The 19,531-nt window shown below is 41.6% G+C and overlaps 3 protein-coding genes across 3 annotated transcripts; 2 read left to right on the top strand and 1 right to left on the bottom strand.

Moving 5' to 3' along the window:
* The first annotated feature begins 3,821 nt into the window (after nt 1-3,821).
* On the top strand, nt 3,822-4,778 carry LOC130490758 (olfactory receptor 10A2-like). The gene has a single exon (XM_056864564.1). The coding sequence runs from the start codon at nt 3,822-3,824 to the stop codon at nt 4,776-4,778; it is 957 nt and encodes a 318-aa protein (XP_056720542.1).
* A 3,668-nt stretch (nt 4,779-8,446) lies between these two features.
* Nucleotides 8,447-9,373, bottom strand: LOC130490757 (olfactory receptor 10A5-like). The gene has a single exon (XM_056864563.1). The coding sequence runs from the start codon at nt 9,371-9,373 to the stop codon at nt 8,447-8,449; it is 927 nt and encodes a 308-aa protein (XP_056720541.1).
* A 6,299-nt stretch (nt 9,374-15,672) lies between these two features.
* Nucleotides 15,673-16,724, top strand: LOC130489987 (olfactory receptor 10A7-like; the record flags this gene model as incomplete). Its single annotated transcript, XM_056863776.1, has 2 exons — nt 15,673-16,583; nt 16,715-16,724. Coding segments are annotated over exons 1-2 (921 nt in total), but the record flags the coding sequence as incomplete, so codon positions are not given.
* Between the last annotated feature and the right edge of the window lie 2,807 nt (nt 16,725-19,531).

Raw genomic sequence — 19,531 nt, 5'->3', positions numbered from 1 at the left:
ATGGTATGCAGAGAAAGATCCCTTCCAAAATTATTTGAAATCTGTAATCTATAATTAAACAAAGAGTGGCTTAAAAGAGAACATACTATTGGAAAATCAAGCATCATCTTCGTACACAAACCCCAAAGAGCCTTTCTTATTTCCTCTAAAACATGACTGCAGAGCATTTGACAGCAAAACTAAGGTAAACTCTTTAAATTGTTGGTTTCCAATGTTTGTAGCATCCTGAACTGGATGGCCTAGGCTAGCCTGATCTCATCAGATATCGGAAGCTAAACAGGGTCAGCCCTTGCTAGTATTTGGATGGGAGACCCCAAAGAAATACCAGGGTTACTATGCAGAGCCAGGCAATGGCAAATTTGGACGTAAGTGCCCTGTGACAGTCTGGAACCACTGATTGAAAGTGTCCCATTGTCCCCCAAACTCCTGCCCAATACATGACTAACCTTAATATATTCAGCTTTTGTAATCCTGAATTATAATTCAATCATAAAACTGCCCATTTAATCAATTCTATAGTTTTCTCTTAATTACTCTCAAATACTCCTTTATCATCTGTTGGAATCTTTTGTTTTCTGAAAATAACTCATTTATGCTATGAGCCAAAACCAGTATAACTAACCTGGTTTTAGAACCAGGAAACAGAGTCTGATCCTGGATACCAGCTGAACTGCAACATACTCCCAATGCATACTGGATCCCTCTTCTTCATCTGGTTTCTTTGCAGAATAGGACAGGTACAGCCCATTCCTGAGGTGGTGGTGGTGGCCAGGGATGGTGGGTATAAGGTGCAGCCGCACTGCCTCCTAAGCCACTCCACGGCTGCTGAAAGACCCCCAAAAAAGCCTTTTAGAAACTTTTTTTGTCAATGGGGCCTTTTTTGTCCCATTGAGAAAAATGAGGCTGTGCCAGCAAAAAGCTGGCGCAGCCTCGCTCTTCTCATCATCGGCATACCCGGGGTGAACGGGGACAGGAGGCAGCCCAACAGACGAGACTGCCATCCAGTCCTCCCCGCCGGCGTTGGGCCCACTTACTGCTGCATAAGTAGCCCAGACCCCGGTGTGGAAGTCCCCAACTCCGGTGCAGCGCCTTCCTGGCCTCCTAAGGGCTTTTGCCCTTAAAGGTCAGGAATGCACTGGTAATCTTTGCTCTCCCCCTGAAAGGGCACTTCTAAATTCAGTGGCAATAAACCTCTGATCATCAAAAAGCAACATCAGAGGAAAGCCTCAATCTCTGTGCCTTGTTTGTTGGCCCTCCAGGGGAGCTGTTTGGCCATGATGTAAAGCAGGACATCAGACCAGATAGATCATTGATCTGATCCAACAGGGATCTTCTTATATTCTTATGGAGTGTCATTTGGTTGTCTTTTCTTTCCACCTAAGCATCTTTCCTTTATTTCCACTGCCTATATTAGTAAGTGGTCTAGTTGTGGTTACATAAGACTACTTTTGGACAACTTTGCTGGACCAGACCCATGGTCCATCTAATTCAGCATCTTTTTTTTCACACAGTGGCCAACCAAACGCTCCTAGAAGGACCACAAGCAGAACCGCTAGGACCACGGGAGTGCTTTCCACTGCTGTCTCCCAACACTTCTAGTTATAAGTTTTCCTTTTTCTGAATATGGAGGACCCATTCAGTCCTTTTGGCTAATAGCCTTTGGTGAACCTGGCCTCCATGATGTAACCACTTTTAAAACCTACAGTGTTCAAAAGGCATACTAGCAGGGAAGGGTATGTGGCAATAAAGTCATTTACTTTACTTCAAATCCTGATTTGTTTATCAGAAGAATATTTGTCACTAATTTATATTTTAAAAATCTACCTATACAGCTCAGAATGACATACATTATTTTCCCTTCCTTTATTTTAATCCTGAGACTAGCCTTGTAAGTTTGTTTTGGAGGAGATAAAGTGTGTCACTGGTCCGCTTGCATTCCGTGAGCTTCCAAACTGAGCACGGATTCAAATTCAGGTCCTCACCTGATACTCTAACCACTAGGAAGGCTTATTTTATATTAGGTTCATCACATGAAGACTTGATCTGAAAATTCTGAAGCACCTAGAACATGACTACTAAGGCAACTGAGATTAACATGATCACTGATTTAGCATGATCAAGAGTACTTTGTGAAAAACAAAGGGTTTCAAAAGTTTTCAGAACAGCTGTTGATTGTTTAAACTTTTATATTATAAACTATAGCTCTTTTCCTTAGACCTTATTGACTGATATAAATCACAATAGCTTATATAAAAATGATTGCGAAGGAACTGAAGTTGCAGGGTTACTGGCTCTTGTTAACCAACCCTCTAAACCTCATAATAAAAGTGCTCAGATCAAGGAATAAGGATTGATCATTCCCTTAACTCATCCCTGAAGCTCATTTCAGTTCAAGGAAGACCTGCAAGTGGTCTTTTTCTCAACCTCTTCCAGGTGGTGGAAAGGATCATCAAGTTGCAGCCGTTTTATGGCAACCTCAGAAAGTATTCAAGGCAATTGCAAACAGAGGTGGTTTGCCATTTCCTGCCTCTAGGTAGCAACCCTAGACATCTTGAATCTGTTTATGTCTCAGAGAATGTACTAAGCATTGTACTGTTCAATAGTTTAAAAGGCAAAATTCTTACCACTTCCACCAGTATATAGAAAAAATTCCATCAGTATATAGAAATAATCTAAAAAGAGCTGTATATTGCTTTTTTAGACATAGAGAGCCAGAGGCTCAATCAAATTAAATCCATGTCTTCCATGGGGTTACATTGGGGTTTTCCCAAGTCTCACTTTCCATGCGCCATGAACATTTGAACTTCATGTATTTCCTTAACTGTTGAAAGTCAGTGTTGTGGTAATGTAATGGGCAGAGCAATCCTGGGGGCGGGGGGAGTAGTTGCAGGGTGCCTGGGAACAGCACAGCCGCGCAACCTCCTGAGTGTCTTGCAGAGGTGTGGTCGGAAAGCTAAAAATAAATCTCCCCCAAGCCCAGTGAAACTGCTCCATACAGTTTCATAAGACTGTGCCATCATTTTTGCTGGCACAAATTCACACCAGCAAAAGGGGGCATTCCCAGGGCAAAAGGGCTCAGGGAGCTGACTAAAGTAAGCCCTGTCCTCAGGAACACCCCTTTGGTGCTGGCGGGAGCCCCTGCATCAGAGATATGCTGCTGGCAAGGATCCAGCAGCACCCCTGCCTTGTTGTGCAGCTCCTCCACATCAGCAGACGTGGCCCTGCACCGGCTTTAGTGCCCGTTTGCACGGCACAAGTGACACTGACTCCAGCACGAGGGTCACGCTGCTTCCTTATGCAATTTGTCCTCATCAGGATAATGCTATAAAAGTTGTTTTGATGACGTATGTTTTTGTACGTCTTTATTATAATGGTTGTCTCATGTAAATAAATAACTGTCAGCACAGATCATTTGATATAGGTTAATGTGGGAATCCATGGACACTAAAAGAGAGCATAGAAACATAGGTTTTATCCAAATGGCATTTTAGCAGGTGAAAAGAGAGTGAAAACTCAAAAAGTCTACACTGGGGACCATGGGACATCTATGGACAAAAGTCACCTGTGATAGAGGCTGTAGTAAAGAGAAGGGTTGGGTGAGATTGAGCAAAACTGATGACTGGATCTAGCCCCTACCGTGCAATTCAAATCAGAATTATATCCTTCTATGTCCCTTGAAATCAAAGAGCTTAAAGGAGCATAACTCACCCTAGGACTACCTTGATAACTGTTTGATAATTGCTTTGATAAACCAAGAATAGTAGAAATTAGTACTAGGTGTCTATTACCAATGTCTGTCTCCTGTCATTATTCTACACCAGATGGAGCCAAAATGGACAAAAGAGAATCACACTGCATTGTCTGACTTCATTTTTGTTGGATATGCTGACCTCCCAGTTTTTCAGGTGTTGCTCTTTGTGGTGTTCCTATTGATCTACGTGAGCATCATAATAGGAAATGGACTTATTGTTTACATTATAGTGACTGATCCTACCCTTCATGCCCCGATGTATTTCTTTTTGAAGAGCCTGGCCTTTCTGGAGATCTTCTACACCTCAGTCACCCTCCCAAAAATGCTGGTCAATTTTGTGGCGCAAAACAAGACCATCTCATTTGTTGGCTGTGCTGCCCAGATCTACTTCATGCTTTTCCTTGGAGGCACAGAGTGTTTCCTTCTGGCTGCCATGGCCTACGACCGATATGTGGCCATATGCCACCCCTTGCATTATAAACTCATTATGCGCAAGGAACTCTGTTTAGGACTTGTTACAGGGTCATTGACTGTCAACATGCCTGTCCATACAGGGCAGATATACCTCCTGTTTTCCTTGCCCTATTGTGGCTCTCACGAAATTAACAACTTCTTCTGTGATATCCCACCCGTACTGGAGTTGGCCTGTGCAGACACCTTTGCAAGTGACGTTTACATGGTTGCAGCCTCTGCGCTAATCTTAATGCTTCCCTTTTGCTTTATCATTGCTTCTTATGTAAAAATCATCTCTGCCATTCTGAAGATGCCTTCAATCGAAGGTCGGAAGAAAGCGTTTGCCACATGCTCTTCACACCTTATTGTGGTGTCTCTCTTCTATGGTTCAGCAACTATTGTCTATGTCAGTCCCAGGTCGAAAGAGACATTGATTGTGAACAAGTTGCTTTCCTTGTCCTACACCATTTTGATTCCTATGCTTAACCCCATCATATATAGCCTGAGAAATAGAGAAGTGAAAGTTTCCTTAAGAAAATTGTTTAGAAATTGTCACCTTAATTGTGTCTCATAAGCCATTTATGCTCGTTATTAGCCGTGCAATCCAAGCGGAAGTGTCCCATGTTTTTTTTTTTTTTACTCATGCATTAATTATCCATCCTTCAGGGGTCACCCTGTGGCTGCCCCACACTAGCCATGGGATTTCAGAAACCTCTTTTATCACAAATTTAAATTTTACCTTGATCCCAAAGTAAAGCTAATCGAGGTAATGAATCGTCTCAACTTTGGGTTTTCTCTTCCCCCACCCATTGTTGCCTGCCCCACCCTCACACAAGCTGTCCCAGAGATGCCATTTTAGGGAGTAGTTTAAAGATCTCGGAAGCCATCTCCCCGCCCCCCATTCATCCTCTCTGGTCAGTTTCAGCAGCAGGAACGGAGATGATCAAATGGAAAAATCCCTCTGCTGTGCTGACAGGGGAGAGTAGACAAAAGTGAAGGCTGCTGGGCTGGTGAGGCAGTGGCGGTCATGGCCAAGGGGCAGGAACTCTCTGGCAGTGAACCGCAGCAGGGTTTTTGTTTTTGTTTACATTGCTGCTTTAACAATATACCAATTAATTTAATAGTGTTCTACAGAGGTGGATCTACTGTGAAACTAATGAAGCTTAAGCTTCAGGGCCCCTAATCCCGGAGGGGGCCCCCTAAAGCAACTTTTTTAAAAATGAGTGATTTTCTCAACAAAATCAATGGAGTTTTTTAGTGACAAAATCATAAGCCAATGGGTTGAAGTACTTAATATTGACTTTAGAATATGCTCTAATATCCATTTCGTATGTCCTCAAAATGTCCCTGTAATTGGTTAAATTTCAAAATTTTATCAGTGGCTTGCAGTGCTCGAATCCCCAGCTGTAAGAGCTCTCTGAGCTCACCAGAATCTATTCATAGCCTATATTTTGGCAGCTGGATCCTCAAATCCTTCATTGGTGCATGGCTTCATAGTTCTATAGTTTTATTTCATCACTGTATGGCCCATTTTCAAGGACTCCACCCCACCACCCTATTCTCCACTATTTGGGCCTCAAGGTCCTTGCAAGGGCAGCAAGGCCCTTCGGACCTTGTTGGATGTTGCCCTATTGTTGCTGGTTGCGAAGGGGCCCCCATAACCGTTCAAGCTTCAGGGCCCCAAAAATGTAGGTCCGCCACTGGTGTTCTAGCACTGAAACACTAAAATATTATTAAATTAATTGCAGCAATGTAAACAAACAATCAAAACCCAGCAGCTCACCACCAGAGACTTCTGCCCCATGGCCACCACCGCTGCCTGTCCCCCCCCCCCGTCAGCCATTGCCACAGAAGGATAGATGGGGGGGATTTCTTTGACACCACACATACTAGGGAGACAAGTAGGAAAAGATCATGAGGCTCCAGGAGCTGACAAGGGGTGCTTGCCATCCATTGCCACAGCTCACGATCTGCCAGCTTCTTGACCCCAAAGTATAAGAAAGGGCCATGAGAGCCGTACACTGATGCAACCATTCCTGCCTTCCCACTCATGATCTGCCTAACTTCCCAGAATCAGCATTGCCGGCAGATGGCCATCTAGCCTCTTTTTAAAAATTTCAAAAGAAGGAGAGCCCACAACTGCCCAAGGAAGCCTGTTCCACTGAGGAACCACTCTGTCAAACAGTTCTTCCTAATGTGAAGTTGACCCCGCCCAGCTTCTTGGGACTCCTGAGAAGCCGGAAAGGGTGGACTCCATTAAGATCTGTGCTGCCAAGGCTGGCAGCATGGATCTAAGTGAATGCCACTCCGCCCAGCTTCCCAGGACTCCCAGAAACCCAGGTGGGGTGGACTTCAAGGTGCACCCAGCCTGACTTGATTGGAGTCCCAGGAAAGCAGGCAGGATGGACTTCTTTTAGATCCATGCTGCCAGCCTTCTCTGGACCCTAGAGAAGGCTGGCAGCATGGATCTAATGCAAGTGCACCTCGCCCGGCTTCCTGGAACTCCCAGCAAGCCGGGCAGGGTTGACTTCTTTCAGATCAGTGCTGCGAGCCTTCTCTTTACCCCGGAGAAGGCCAGCAGAACAGATCTAAGATGAGTCCATGTTGAATCCATTTTGGGGTTCAGGTATTTTTGGGGTTTGGGTTTATTAACCCAATTTTTTTGAAAAATCTGGGTTTTCCAGATTTGTTTTTGAAAAATTTCAGGGCTGATAAACCTGAACCCAAAAAATACCTGAACCCAAAAATGGTTGTTGTTTTTTTGCACAGCACTATACCTCACTTTTCTCTACCTTTAAGGAGTCTCAAACTGGTTTACAATCACTTTCCCTTCCCCTCCTCACAGCAAACACCTTGTGAGGTAGGTGGGGCTGAGAGAACTGTGATGGAGTGGGGAAATAAACCTGATTCACCTGATTAGAGTCTGTCACTCATGTGGAGCAGTGGGGAATCATACCCATTTCTCCAGCTTAGACCCCATCACTCTTAACCACTATACCACACTGGCTCTCCATGCTGGAATAGCAGTGTAGTGAGTGGAGGAAGCTATGTGTTTCATTTCCAACTTCACCCCCTCCATACTATTGCTTTATGTATTGCTGAAAAGCACTCTGTACCGAGTCGCCAAAACTCACCACTGAGTGCAAAATCATACCATTTTAAAATGGGGCACCCTACAATCTTCCATTTGTAAAGCACTGATTAATATAACCAGTAACTCCATGAAATCTCAATTGAATTGGGATCCAGCCAGTGGATCTTCACACAGTGTACACAGAGGCGTGGCCAGATCTAAGAACTCAGTCATTTTGAGTTCAAGGTTGAACCACGATTTGAATCATGCCTCTCCCATCTTTATACCTCCCATTCTTACACTGCAATCCTTAACCATTACCATCTCCTAAGTTCATTGACTTGAATGCACTCAGACAGGGTGTGACTCTTCTTGAGATGCTGCTGTTAATGATCAAACTAATTTTTTTGTGCCAAGTCACAGCTGACTCATGATCACCTTGTAGGATTTTCAAGGCAAGAGGCATTGAGAAGTGGTTTGCCATTGGCTGCCTCCACATCACGCCCCGCTATTCCTTGGAGGTCTTCCAACCAAATAGTAGCCAGGGTCAAGGCTGAGAGTATGTGACTGGCCCAAGGTCACCTGGCAAGTTTCCATGGCAGAGTGGGGATTCAAACCTGGGTTTCCCAGATCCTACTCTGACACCTAAACCACTACACCACGCTAGGTCTCTATAGCAGCTTTCAGATCTAACAAATTCACCCTTTAAAAGTCAGTACTGAAGGAATGCAAGCCACATGTGATATATTTTGGTGCAATCAGTTATATTTTGGTACAGTCCAACCAGTGAAAATTCTTGTGATCACAGCATCAGCCACTAAATCCATGGGAATGATTTCTGATTACTTAATTGTTATGGTTATCCTTTGGCATGTACCTAGTAAAGATATTGACTGCATATATGCCCAAAGTGTTATTGTGTGACATGAACAGCCTTGCACATATCCACACTTGGAACACTTCATAAATGAGGAATGGTCATCAAGAAATCTTTCCAATAAGTTCTTATTGACCGTACACAGTATTCAGATAAAATAGTTAGGAAGGTACATTTGGCTGATTTTAGAGGGTGATTTGGCTTTTAGAAGGTACATTCGGCTGATTGCATATAATATATTTACAAGTATTCTGGTGTCTCACACATGGGAACTCTGTATTAAAACAATAATCTAGAACGATATTTCCCTTTTTAACATTCTTACCAGGCCCTTTTTCACTTCAGTGTTCCTCAGGCTATAGATGATAGGGTTTAGCATTGGTGTTATCACTGTGTAAAAAAGAGAGAGGAATTTGTCTCGCTCTAAAGAGTAACTGGATTTGGGATGTAAGTACATAAAGCTGGCCGAGCCATAGAAAAGGGTCACCATGATGAGATGTGAAGAACATGTGGAGAACACTTTATGCCTATTTTCAGCTGAAGGCATTCTTAATATGGTGCCTAAGATGCAAGTATAGGATGCCAGTATGACGATGAAAGGTATCAGAGTGATGACTAAACTGCTCACTAGCATCACCATCTCATTCAGAGATGTGTCCGCACAGGCTAGCTTCAGAACTGGTGGGAAGTCACAGAAGAAATGGTTGATTTTGTTAGAGCCACAATAGGGCAAACTAAATGCCCAGGTTGTGTTCACCAGTGGAATGAGAATGCCTCCCATCCATGAAGCCAATGTCAAATAGACACAAACTCCTTTGGACATCAGCACTGTGTAATGCAAGGGGAGGCATATCGCAATGTAGCGGTCGTAAGACATGGAGGCCAAAAGAAAACACTCAACAGTCCCCAGGAACAAGATAAAATACATTTGAGCAGCACATCCACCGAAAGAGATGGACTTGTCATTGGACAGCAAGTTGTGTAGCATCTTTGGGAGAGTGACAGAGATGTAGCAGATCTCCAGAAATGACAAGATTCTCAGAAAGAAGTACATGGGGGTATGAAGGGCCATGTCTGCCCAAGTAATAATGATGATGAGACAATTGCCAGTTACAGTGACTGCATAGACCGCAGAAAGTAGAACAAACGTGAGGATATGCACCTCCAAATAGCTGGAAAATTCGAGGAAAATGAAATGGGTGATGGAAGTCTTATTCATATTTCATACCATCAGGACATCTCATCTGAGGGAAAAATAAAATAAAAAAACCAGACACAGTGATTTCACAGAGAGTTTGCGAAGCAGGTATTTTGCCATTACTATAGTACTCAGATTCAGGATTCAGGGATCAATGATGTGATGGGCAATTTACTGGGATGTGAGACTGTAGCTCTGTTCAGCTGCCTATGTACAAGTCCTTTAGAGTTCCCTCAGTCTTGCAAATGTATTACAGCATGCAAAGAATACTGAACATATTAACACATGAATCTGTCTTACTAAAGAAGAAGAGTTGGTTTTTATATGCTGACTTTGGGGGTTACCACACTTGTATTCCCAGCGATATATTAAGAGTTTGAAAATGTTATAAAAAATACTGTTTGCACTTTCTGTGTATTCCCACCGATGTATTAAGAGTTTGAAAACATTATAAAAAATACTGTTCTCACTTTGTTTGGCCCCTTTAGCTGTGAAAACTACTTCCAACCATTTACAAGCCGTGGTATCCAAAAACCCTTTTAAAGCGATGTTTTTTATAACATTTTCAAACTCTTAATACCGTACATCGCTGGGAATACCTAGTGCAGTAACAGCCTTTCTCTACCACTTAAGGTAGAATAAAACCAGTTTACAATCACCTTCCCTTCCCCTTCCCCACAAAAGAAGCCCTGTGAGGTAGGTGGGGCTGAGAGAGCTCTAAGAGAACTGTGACTAGCCCAAGGTCACCCAGCTGGTTTCATGTGTAGGAGTGGGGAAACCAACCCGGTTCACCAGATTAGAGTCTGCTGCTCATGTGGAGAAGCTGGGAATCAAACTCGGCTCTCCAGATTAGAGTCTACTGCCCCAAACCACTGCTCTTAACCACTACACCATGCTGGACCCTTTGTCCATCGAGGTCAGTGTTGCCAACAGGCTGGCAGTAGCAGCCCAGGGTCCCAGTTAGAAGTCTTTCATATCACCTCCTGCCTGATCCTTTCAACAGGAGATATTAGGGAATGAACCTAGCACCTTCTGCATGCAAAACAGGTATTCTACTATGGGGTCACAGCTCCTCCACATATTGAAAAGGCATTCAGTTCCATACAGCAACAAGCAAAAGTTTTATAAAATGTGTGCTTAATTAAATGGCTGTTTTCTCTGTCTCATTTTTCTATCTGTTTCCATTTACTGGTTATTAAGAACTCTCCAGTCTTCTCTGTTTTGTTTAAACCTTTTCAGATCAGCATACATTTCTACCTTTTGTTGTTGCTGTTCTTAACTTTGCTTTAGATGACTTTAACTAGACTTACTTTTGCTTCTCCTTGATTTCATAAGCACATCTTCAACTAGACCACCATTTCTTGTAATCGGTCTTATCACACAATCATTTCTTCTTCAGTCTCCAGTCTCTTCAAATTGTTCATTATTTGTTTTTCTTCCAATATCTGTCTATGTCTTCCTTTCCAGCACTTCATTTCACATGCCTCAAGCCTCCTCTCTTTCAGGTTACCCCTCATTCATGCTTTATAGTGCTATAAAGCTGTACTCGGTGTGAGTTAGATCCATGAACACAATTCTCATCCCAAAATATAGTACTTGAAGAAAGTTCATCTAAGAAAAACCAGGGGTGTGTGAGAGGTCAAGAAGTAATAGTACCTCTCTTTCCTGAAGGGACACACATTCCACAAGGCAGTTGAATGAATTTGTCTTTCACAATTTATGTAAATTGTAGTTAGAAAACCCCCACATTTTAAACAATGATATGTGTTCTGAGGATAGAACCAACATTTAATTTATTCTGTTAATTTAAGTTGTTCGGAACACCCAGTAACTGTTACATCATGGCAACATAAATGATCTTCATTTTTTCTTCCTTCCATGATAAAAACTCAGCTGATATCTTCTACACCTATCCCAGAAAGACCCTGAGTTGTTGAGTACAATTCTCTTAGGATTTTTGGAAGTAAACAACTTAATTGCTCTACATTAGATCATTCAATTATGAATAGCCCTGACCTTAATGAAGAAAGCTGACAGGAAGAAGATTGATTCATTAGAAATGTGGTGGTGGAGGAGAGTTTTATAGATACCATGGACTGCCAAAAAGACATATAAGTGGGTTCTATATCAAATCATGACTGAATTCTCCCTAGAAGTTAAAATGACTAAACTGAGGCTATCAGACTTTGGTCACAAGACAAGACGCACTGGCAAAGATAATAATGTGAGGGAAAGTTGGAAGCAGTAGGATAAGAGGAAGACCCAATATGAGATGGATTGATTCAATAAGGAAAGCCGTGACCTTCAGTTTGCAAGATCTGAGCAAGGCTGCTCATGATAGGACATTCTGGAGGTCATTAATTCATAGTGTTGCTGAAAGTCAGAAGTGATTTGATGGCACATAACACTCACAGTTTGTTTATTTTCCTTATATTGCTGACTTGTGTGTACACTCTAAAAGACAATTAACACTGGACCCGTAAACACAAAAGTGTACACAGAGAAGCACAGAAACCTTGTACACATGACATCACAGATGTTGCAATCAACCTGTGTAGAGGGAGAGTAGGTATGAGCATGCTGACCCTGTTCCCTACCTATGTGTAATCACCAGCTCATGAGCCCAAAGTCTACATGCATAGACTCCAGCATGGAGTAGTGGTTAGGAGTGGTGGACTCTAATCTGGAGAACTGGGTTTGATTCTCCAATCTCCACATGAGTGGTGGATTCTAATCTGGTGAACAGGGTTGGTTTCCCCACTCCTACACATGAAGCCAGCTGGGTGACCTTGGGCTAGTCACAGTTTGCTCTGAACTCTCTCAGCCCCACCTACCTCACAAGGTGTCTGTTGTAGGGAGAGGAAGGGAAGGAGATTGTAAGCTGGTTTGATTCTCCTAAAAAGGTAGAGAAAGTTGGCATATAAAAACCAACTCTTCTTCTTCCTTTTCTTCCCATGATTGGAAACATTTGAAAAGCAGTGTTCTAGATCATGGGACAGTAACAAGTGTCTGCTTCCCACACGTGTGGACTTGTGAGCAAGCAGCCATACGTAGGTGGGGCAGAGAGAACACTCTCATACTCACTTCACCTCCATGCACATAGTCTTCCATGTGTATAATGGTGTATGCTCCTTTCATCTACACCACAAGCAAAAAACTCTGAATGTAGCATAGCTAATAATGGGTTCATATAGGGAGAGTAGATCTTGAAGACATGTAGGTCCACAATCATTGGGGACATTTAAGTGAAGTCCCCACACCTTGAACTGAAGTAAACAGGAAACCAGTGAAGCTATGTTAAATGTGATGCAATATGAGCCCAGGAAGAATCCACAGAGATGTGGTTGTCCACTTCGGCACCAAGAGGAGAACAGTTTTTAGAGCATTCACACATCGTTCTCTGATTGTGTCCCTTCCAGGTGTCCCCCATTTCCCCTTGCTGCACACTTTCTCCAGCCTGCTTTGCTATAATCTCTTCAGAAAGAATGGGGTCCAAGCATGGTAGGATGCCATCGGAATTGAAAGGTGTGCATTTTGGAAAGTTTTGTGAGCAGGAATTGTGAGCAGGAATTGTATGCTCCCTATGCTATCATTAAACTCATTGCTTCCTCATGCACTTGCAGATATTCAGGAGCTTGTGTGGGGACACCAAATGTTAATTCATATTCATCCTCAAGTGAATGAAGGTACCATAAGGCCCAAGTCATTTCATAGTCCTAGAGCACAACCATGCTGTGATTTTTTTCCAAATTAAATCACAGCTGAGTTATTTGTCACTTGTGAATTTACTCACACTTTATTTGTCCTAGCAAAATATCCCTGTGGGTATCAATTAACCAACTGCCATAAAAGGTGCTTGATTTGCTACAACGTCTTTGTTTTCTCAGATTCAATCGTATCAGAGAGAAAAAACTCTCTTTGATCAGGATGTTTTCCCAGTGGACCATACAGCACTATTTATTTCTACGCCTGAACACCAACACCAACAATCAGTGGGATTTATCCCAAGAAGTATTTAATCACACTAACTTATTCCAAATTGTATACAGACCTTTCTATATATTTAGCAAGAACATAGGAGAAACAAGAACCAAGAAAAGATCCACAGCTGCCCAGTTTCTATGAACATATAATTGGAGACCCAAGGAATACTAGAGGTAAAAAAGGTTCTTTTCTGAATTGTTCATTTTCTGAAATATACCAGTTCTCAAATAGTGCTTCAAGAATAGCTGGTGGATTGCAAATGCTTTGCTGACAAATTCCTGAAGACAGGAATGATGAAGGCCAACCAGATTTTTTCCATGCGCTTCATTTTTCCATTGCAAATACAGCACATGGGCGGGGGAAATCTGGTTGACCAGATTTTTTCCCCATGGGTTACATCTGCAATGTTAACAGACACCAGAAATATGGGTAGGAATTTTAGCAAACCAGACAGTTATTGAAAGCTCCAATGCCCAAATACTTTTAAAAAATTAAAATATTTATATGCTTACCTTTCTTCCATACAAATGGGGGGCAAGATGGGTAACATTAGACCCTCACTGATGTACAGCTACAAACTTTAGAATCCACACAGGCATGGTCCATTAAAATCTGTTACTTTGGTCAACCTTGCAAACCAAGATATGGTCCCAGAGTAGGGTATGTGATATAGCAGTATTACTGAAGTTCAGCGGAACTGGAACTGGTCAGTTTTTAGATGGGAAAGCTCTGGGAACCCTGGGTATGCTACATTAAGCTCCTCGGTAAATAATTGAAGGATATACTTCACAGAATTTTTGACTGTAGATATAATATTTCTTTTGTAACTGTTTAAAGGATTTGTAATGACTCATGGGCAAATATATATTTCTTTAAATTTGTCAGTCTCATGAATTATACTTAGCATCTCATGGATTGATTGGCTAGAATGTCTACTGGTTAACATAATTTCTCAGTTTGCAGTCATAGTTTGTAATGGATTGATCAATTTACTGCTTTACATAGGTTTTATCTAAAGGTTCTGTACTGGTACTGATGGAACCTTCCACTGATGGAATACTCCTCTTCCATCAGAAGAAGGCAGCAATCACCACTGTTTGAAGAACAGAACTTTAAGATCCAGATCTATACATGCATTTATAATTGGGAGCACTTCTGAAATATACTAGTATGGTGGTTACAGTTTTACTGAAGTATTAAAATGTGATAAATAAGAAGGTCATTGTTTACCTATGATTATTGGCCCCAGCCCTGGTAAAACTTTATCATGACTAATTCCCAAAGAAAGCAATGGAAGTTAAGTTGGTCACACTTAACTTCTTCCCTCTGTTTCTATGGTATTTCCTGAGCACTAATTTTAGCTGTAGCAAGGCAGTTATTTTACAAATGTCTGAAGCAATGAGATGTTTGGGCATAACAACATCTGAATACTCAAGACTCTAGTGTGCATCTCGTTCATGTACACACCATACACAGAGAGACCAATCACAAGTAGGTCCACTCAGAACTTCCATGCTAGTCAATGGGGCTTACTCCCAGGAAAGTGCACTTAAGACTGCAGCCTTCAAGCTCATCTTGTTTATGATAAAGGAAACAGGAACAGTACTTTAAAGCAAGGGAAGTTAAACCATAGTAGCTACTTATGAGTAAAGAAAGGGAGACAGGAGTGTGAGTGTGTGAGCTGCTCTTTTTAAAAGCAGAGGAGGGGAGAGACTGACGAGAAGCCCCTGGTAGATCTGTCTAGAACTGAAAGATGATCCTGTGAGGTCAAAGGAGTATTTACCAGTCAAATTCCCCCCATCTGAGCATACAGGAAATTTTTATAGAATCCAAGGGTGGGACAAGAACTGTGAGAAACCCATCTACTCTTCGCTACCTCTCATAATTAATTTTAATATTAGTTTTTATGACCTATGAAGACCATAATTACTAAAGAGGAGGGCTGTGACTTGTATGATTTATTTATTTACTAGTATAATCATTCAAGTTTGAACCACAGACCTGAGAAATGGATATTAGGAGAAGTTACCCAGTTTCTGGAGCAGATGCTACTTATACTGCAGAAAGTATTCTTCTTAATGTTAAATCATGTGGAAAACAGTCTCCAAAGTGGCCTTCTCTTCCTCTCTAACCAGTGGAAAAACTGGCAGGAGACAACCAAGACTACATGTGTGTCATACATAGATGTAGGACTACATAAAGGATAACAACAGAATTTAAATACTTAACTGTTTAACAAATCACCAAATTCCTGATGGTGGGAAATGTATTACAATTCTGTTTGGAGGGATTCATGTGTGTTCCTTGTCATTATTCTAAAGCAGATACAACCAATGATGATAAAAGAGAATCGCACTGCATTGCCTGGCTTCATTCTCCTTGGATACTCTGAATTCCCCATTCTACAGATGCTGCTCTTTGTGGTGTTCCTTTTCATTTACACAGGCATCGTATTAGGAAATGGACTTATCATTTACGTTACAGTGACTGATGCTGCTCTAGATAGCCCAATGTATTTCTTTTTGAGGAACCTGTCATTTCTGGAGATCTGCTACACCTCAGTAACCATCCCAAAGATGCTGGTTAATTTTCTGTCAGAAAACAAGAACATCTCCTTCGTTGGCTGTGCTATCCAAATGTATTTCCTGTTTGTACTGGCAAGCACAGAGTGCTTTTTTTTGGCCGCAATGGCCTACGACCGCTATGTGGCCATATGTAACCCCTTGCATTATAAACTCATCATGAGCAAGGAACTCTGCTTAAGACTTGTTACTGGGTCATTGACTGTCAACATACCTGTACATGTGGTGCAGGTATACCTACTGTTTACCTTGCCTTTTTGTGGCTCTCATGAAATTAACAACTTCTTCTGTGATCTCCCTCCAGTGCTAGAGTTGGTCTGTGCTGATATTTTTTTGAATGAACTTTACATGTTTGCAGCTACCACAGTTATCCTAATCATCCCTTTTTTCCTTATCATTGCTTCATATGTGAAGATCATCTCAGCCATTCTGAAGATGTCTTCAATAGAAAGTCAAAAGAAAGTGTTTGCTACTTGCTCTTCACACCTCATTATGGTATCTTTCTTCTATGGTTCAGCAACGATCGTCTATCTGAGTCCCAGGTCGAAAAAGACAATGGATATCAACAAATTGCTTTCTTTGTTCTACACAATTTTAATCCCTATGCTTAACCCCATTGTATATAGCTTGAGAAACAGAGAGGTAAAAGTTTCCCTGAAGAAACTGTTTAATAGACGACTTTGACCCTACTAAAGACTAGGTGTTTGGCCTAGTGCAATGTTCTTCCTTAATATTCCAATTACCTTCTTTTTGAAGAAAGTGATCACCAGATTACTTCTATTTCCTCTTCCCATAGTTTTAGAAGAAGAGTTGGTTTTTATACCCTGCTTTTCTCTACAGTAAGTAGTCTCAAAGCAGCATACAATCGCCTCCTCCCTCCCCTCAACAGGCACCTTGTAAGGTAGGTAGGGCTGAGAAAGCCCTGAGAGAACTGTGACTAGCCCAAGGTCACCCAGCAGGCTTCTTGTGGAGGAGTAGGATACCAAACCTGGTTCTCTAGATTAGAGTCAGTCACTCTTAACCACTACGCCACACTGGTTCCCACTGTATTCCTTACTCTATTCAACTCCCTACTTTACCTTAGAAGCTTGCTGGGTCACACATTATCAGCCACAGGGAAAGTCATCTGGAACAGAGTATGAACACATGAAGCTAGACTGGGAATCCTGAATGGGGAAAAAGCCAGATGAAGTAGAAACCATGCTAAGAATGGAGATCAGGCAAGACTGAGTGAAAAAGCTGGCCCCAACCTGTTGTTTTTCTTCTTCTAACATTAAGAGGGTATGTTTAGTGGAATGGTTATTATCACAAAGGAGAATTCAAAAGTTGGGTGGGAAATGTGTTTAATTTGCACTTTTTTGGTGCCCAAAGATTAACCTAAGCCAAACCCTTCAGATGGACTAAAACAGGTCTGAAAGTAGATTTTCAAGCTAGGAGATGGATGTTCAGGGAAGGAAACTCTCTTGAGATGTTGATTGACATATGACCACTTACAAGACAAGGCCAGTGTCACATCACAGTTATAGTATCTATATAGTACCATTGGGAAATTTCAGTTCATATCCCACCCTGCCATGAAACTCCCTGGATGACCTTGCTCCAGTCACTCTATCTCATTTTAACCAATCTCACAGGGTTGTTGTGAGTATAACATGGGGATGGGGGATAATGCTTATGGCCAGAACTCCTTGGAGGAGAGGTGAGGGGGGGGGGGAGTAAGAAACTCCCAGAGCTATCAGGACCAGTGAGATGTAGGGGTTAGCATGTCTTATTAGGATCCAAGACTGACTCCTACCTCATCCATAGAAGCTTGCTGACTATATTTGGGCCCATTACATACTTTTAGCCTGAGCTTAAAGTTTTTGTTGTTGTTAAAATTTGTTCTATAAAGGCACAACTTGAGTAGTGGGAAAGTTTGCATGGAATACTCCAAAAACACAAATACACTCAAAGGACTTTGCAACATAAGACTGGGAATACCAAGTGAGACATGCTCCCAATGTAAAATCTTTCTAATAATCTTAGCATTACTCATGCATTCCTAAGTGGATTAATGCTTAGGAAACACATCTCTGGGGACATAAATAATTTGGCACAAAGGAACATATAGCCTCGTCAGATATGAATGTGTCATAGAGGCTGTTTCTTTGAGCTTTGCATTATTTGATGTGCAATGTAAAGTTAGGTTTCTCCAAGAGATGCTTATTTTGGAAAATTTAGGAATCAATGCACATCTTCCCCTGGCGTGGGCATGACTTTAACTTCCCAAGATAATACTTACCTAACAAGCCTAAAGAATGAATAAATTAAAATCCATTCAACATTGAGGGGAGACTATTGCTATGCATTGATATAAAAATCTTATAAACATCTACTGGGATGCTGGAGGTAAAAAAAAAAAAAACTTTCCTTTATCTTGATCACTATCCAAAGATCTATTCCACTTGTTCTGCTAGCCCAAAGTTGTTTGTATCTTTTGAACAGCAACACATTTATTTTGATGAAGTTTTAAAAGCCATTTCTGTTTGCCCTTCAAAGAACCCAAATAATAATTACTAACTGTATGAGCACATGACTTAGAACATGCCAAGTGTAGTTGTTTGGATTTCAACTGATATCTTCTATTGCTTTGACAGAATTGAATTTTGCTTGGTTTTCCGATTATCTCCTTATATTATATTAGGAAATCTGGGTTATGATGATTGGCAATGAGAATCATGAAAGGGAGAGTGGAATTGTAGACTTCTTTCAGTAGCAACAGTTCAAGAAGTGACATTCCCCTCTTTCTATAAGATAAAATGGAATAATTACAAGGAAAATTTATATTGGTAAGAGCTGATCCTATGAGTCCCTATTCTAAAAAGCCAGTAATTAGAACCATGGGAAGCCAGCGGTATTCTAATGTGATGGGTGTTGATGCAACCATGTTTGTGCAGGAGTTGACCATGGTCAGTGGACTGCTGCATACACATGCATCATCTCTGATATGTTGACAGATGCCACTATTGTAAGATTCAAGGCACCAGTGATATATGACACTGTTGTACCCACTGACTTCGAGCCATACAACCCAACACAGTGTGGGTCAACACATATATGAGATAGCATCTTCCGATAACGCCAGTTGGTAATCAATACTAATAGTGTTTCTCTGTTCGAGTGGGTTATGTGTTAACATAGCAATTAGATTAGTGATTATAGGTATGGGTGGGATGAGATGATCAAAGGAGTTGGTCAGCAAAAGATGGCTCTGCTTTGGATTAATGTCATAAATCACAGGTCTGTTCCCATTGATGCATTTTCAATTGCAGCAAATGAATTGGACTATCTACAAATACTTCAATGACTCACCAGTGGCAACTCCCATGATTGGAGCTACAGAAAAATCACACCACCCTGACAGAGACAATTGGCCCCTGGAACCTGTAGGATAACAGCTCTGGGAAAGCTTGGTTCCCATTAAATGGGTCTCCATGGGTGACATTAAGAGTGTTTCACATGGAACTTTTCTCATGTTGTGTGATCTAGTCCATTATACGTGAAACAGTATCTGTATTGATCTTTGTTGTTGTTGTTTCCCCCCCCCCCCATCCGTAGAGTACTAGTAGAAATC

The sequence above is a fragment of the Euleptes europaea genome, chromosome 18, assembly GCF_029931775.1.
Source record: "Euleptes europaea isolate rEulEur1 chromosome 18, rEulEur1.hap1, whole genome shotgun sequence".
Taxonomy (NCBI): Eukaryota; Metazoa; Chordata; class Lepidosauria; order Squamata; family Sphaerodactylidae; genus Euleptes; species Euleptes europaea.
This window is presented reverse-complemented; position numbering and strand designations above follow the sequence as displayed.

Bases quoted from the DNA above. Each gene is read 5' to 3' on its own strand.
- LOC130490758 (XM_056864564.1), top strand. From the start codon at position 3,822: ATGGAGCCAAAATGGACAAAAGAGAATCACACTGCATTGTCTGACTTC.
- LOC130490757 (XM_056864563.1), bottom strand. From the start codon at position 9,373: ATGAATAAGACTTCCATCACCCATTTCATTTTCCTCGAATTTTCCAGC.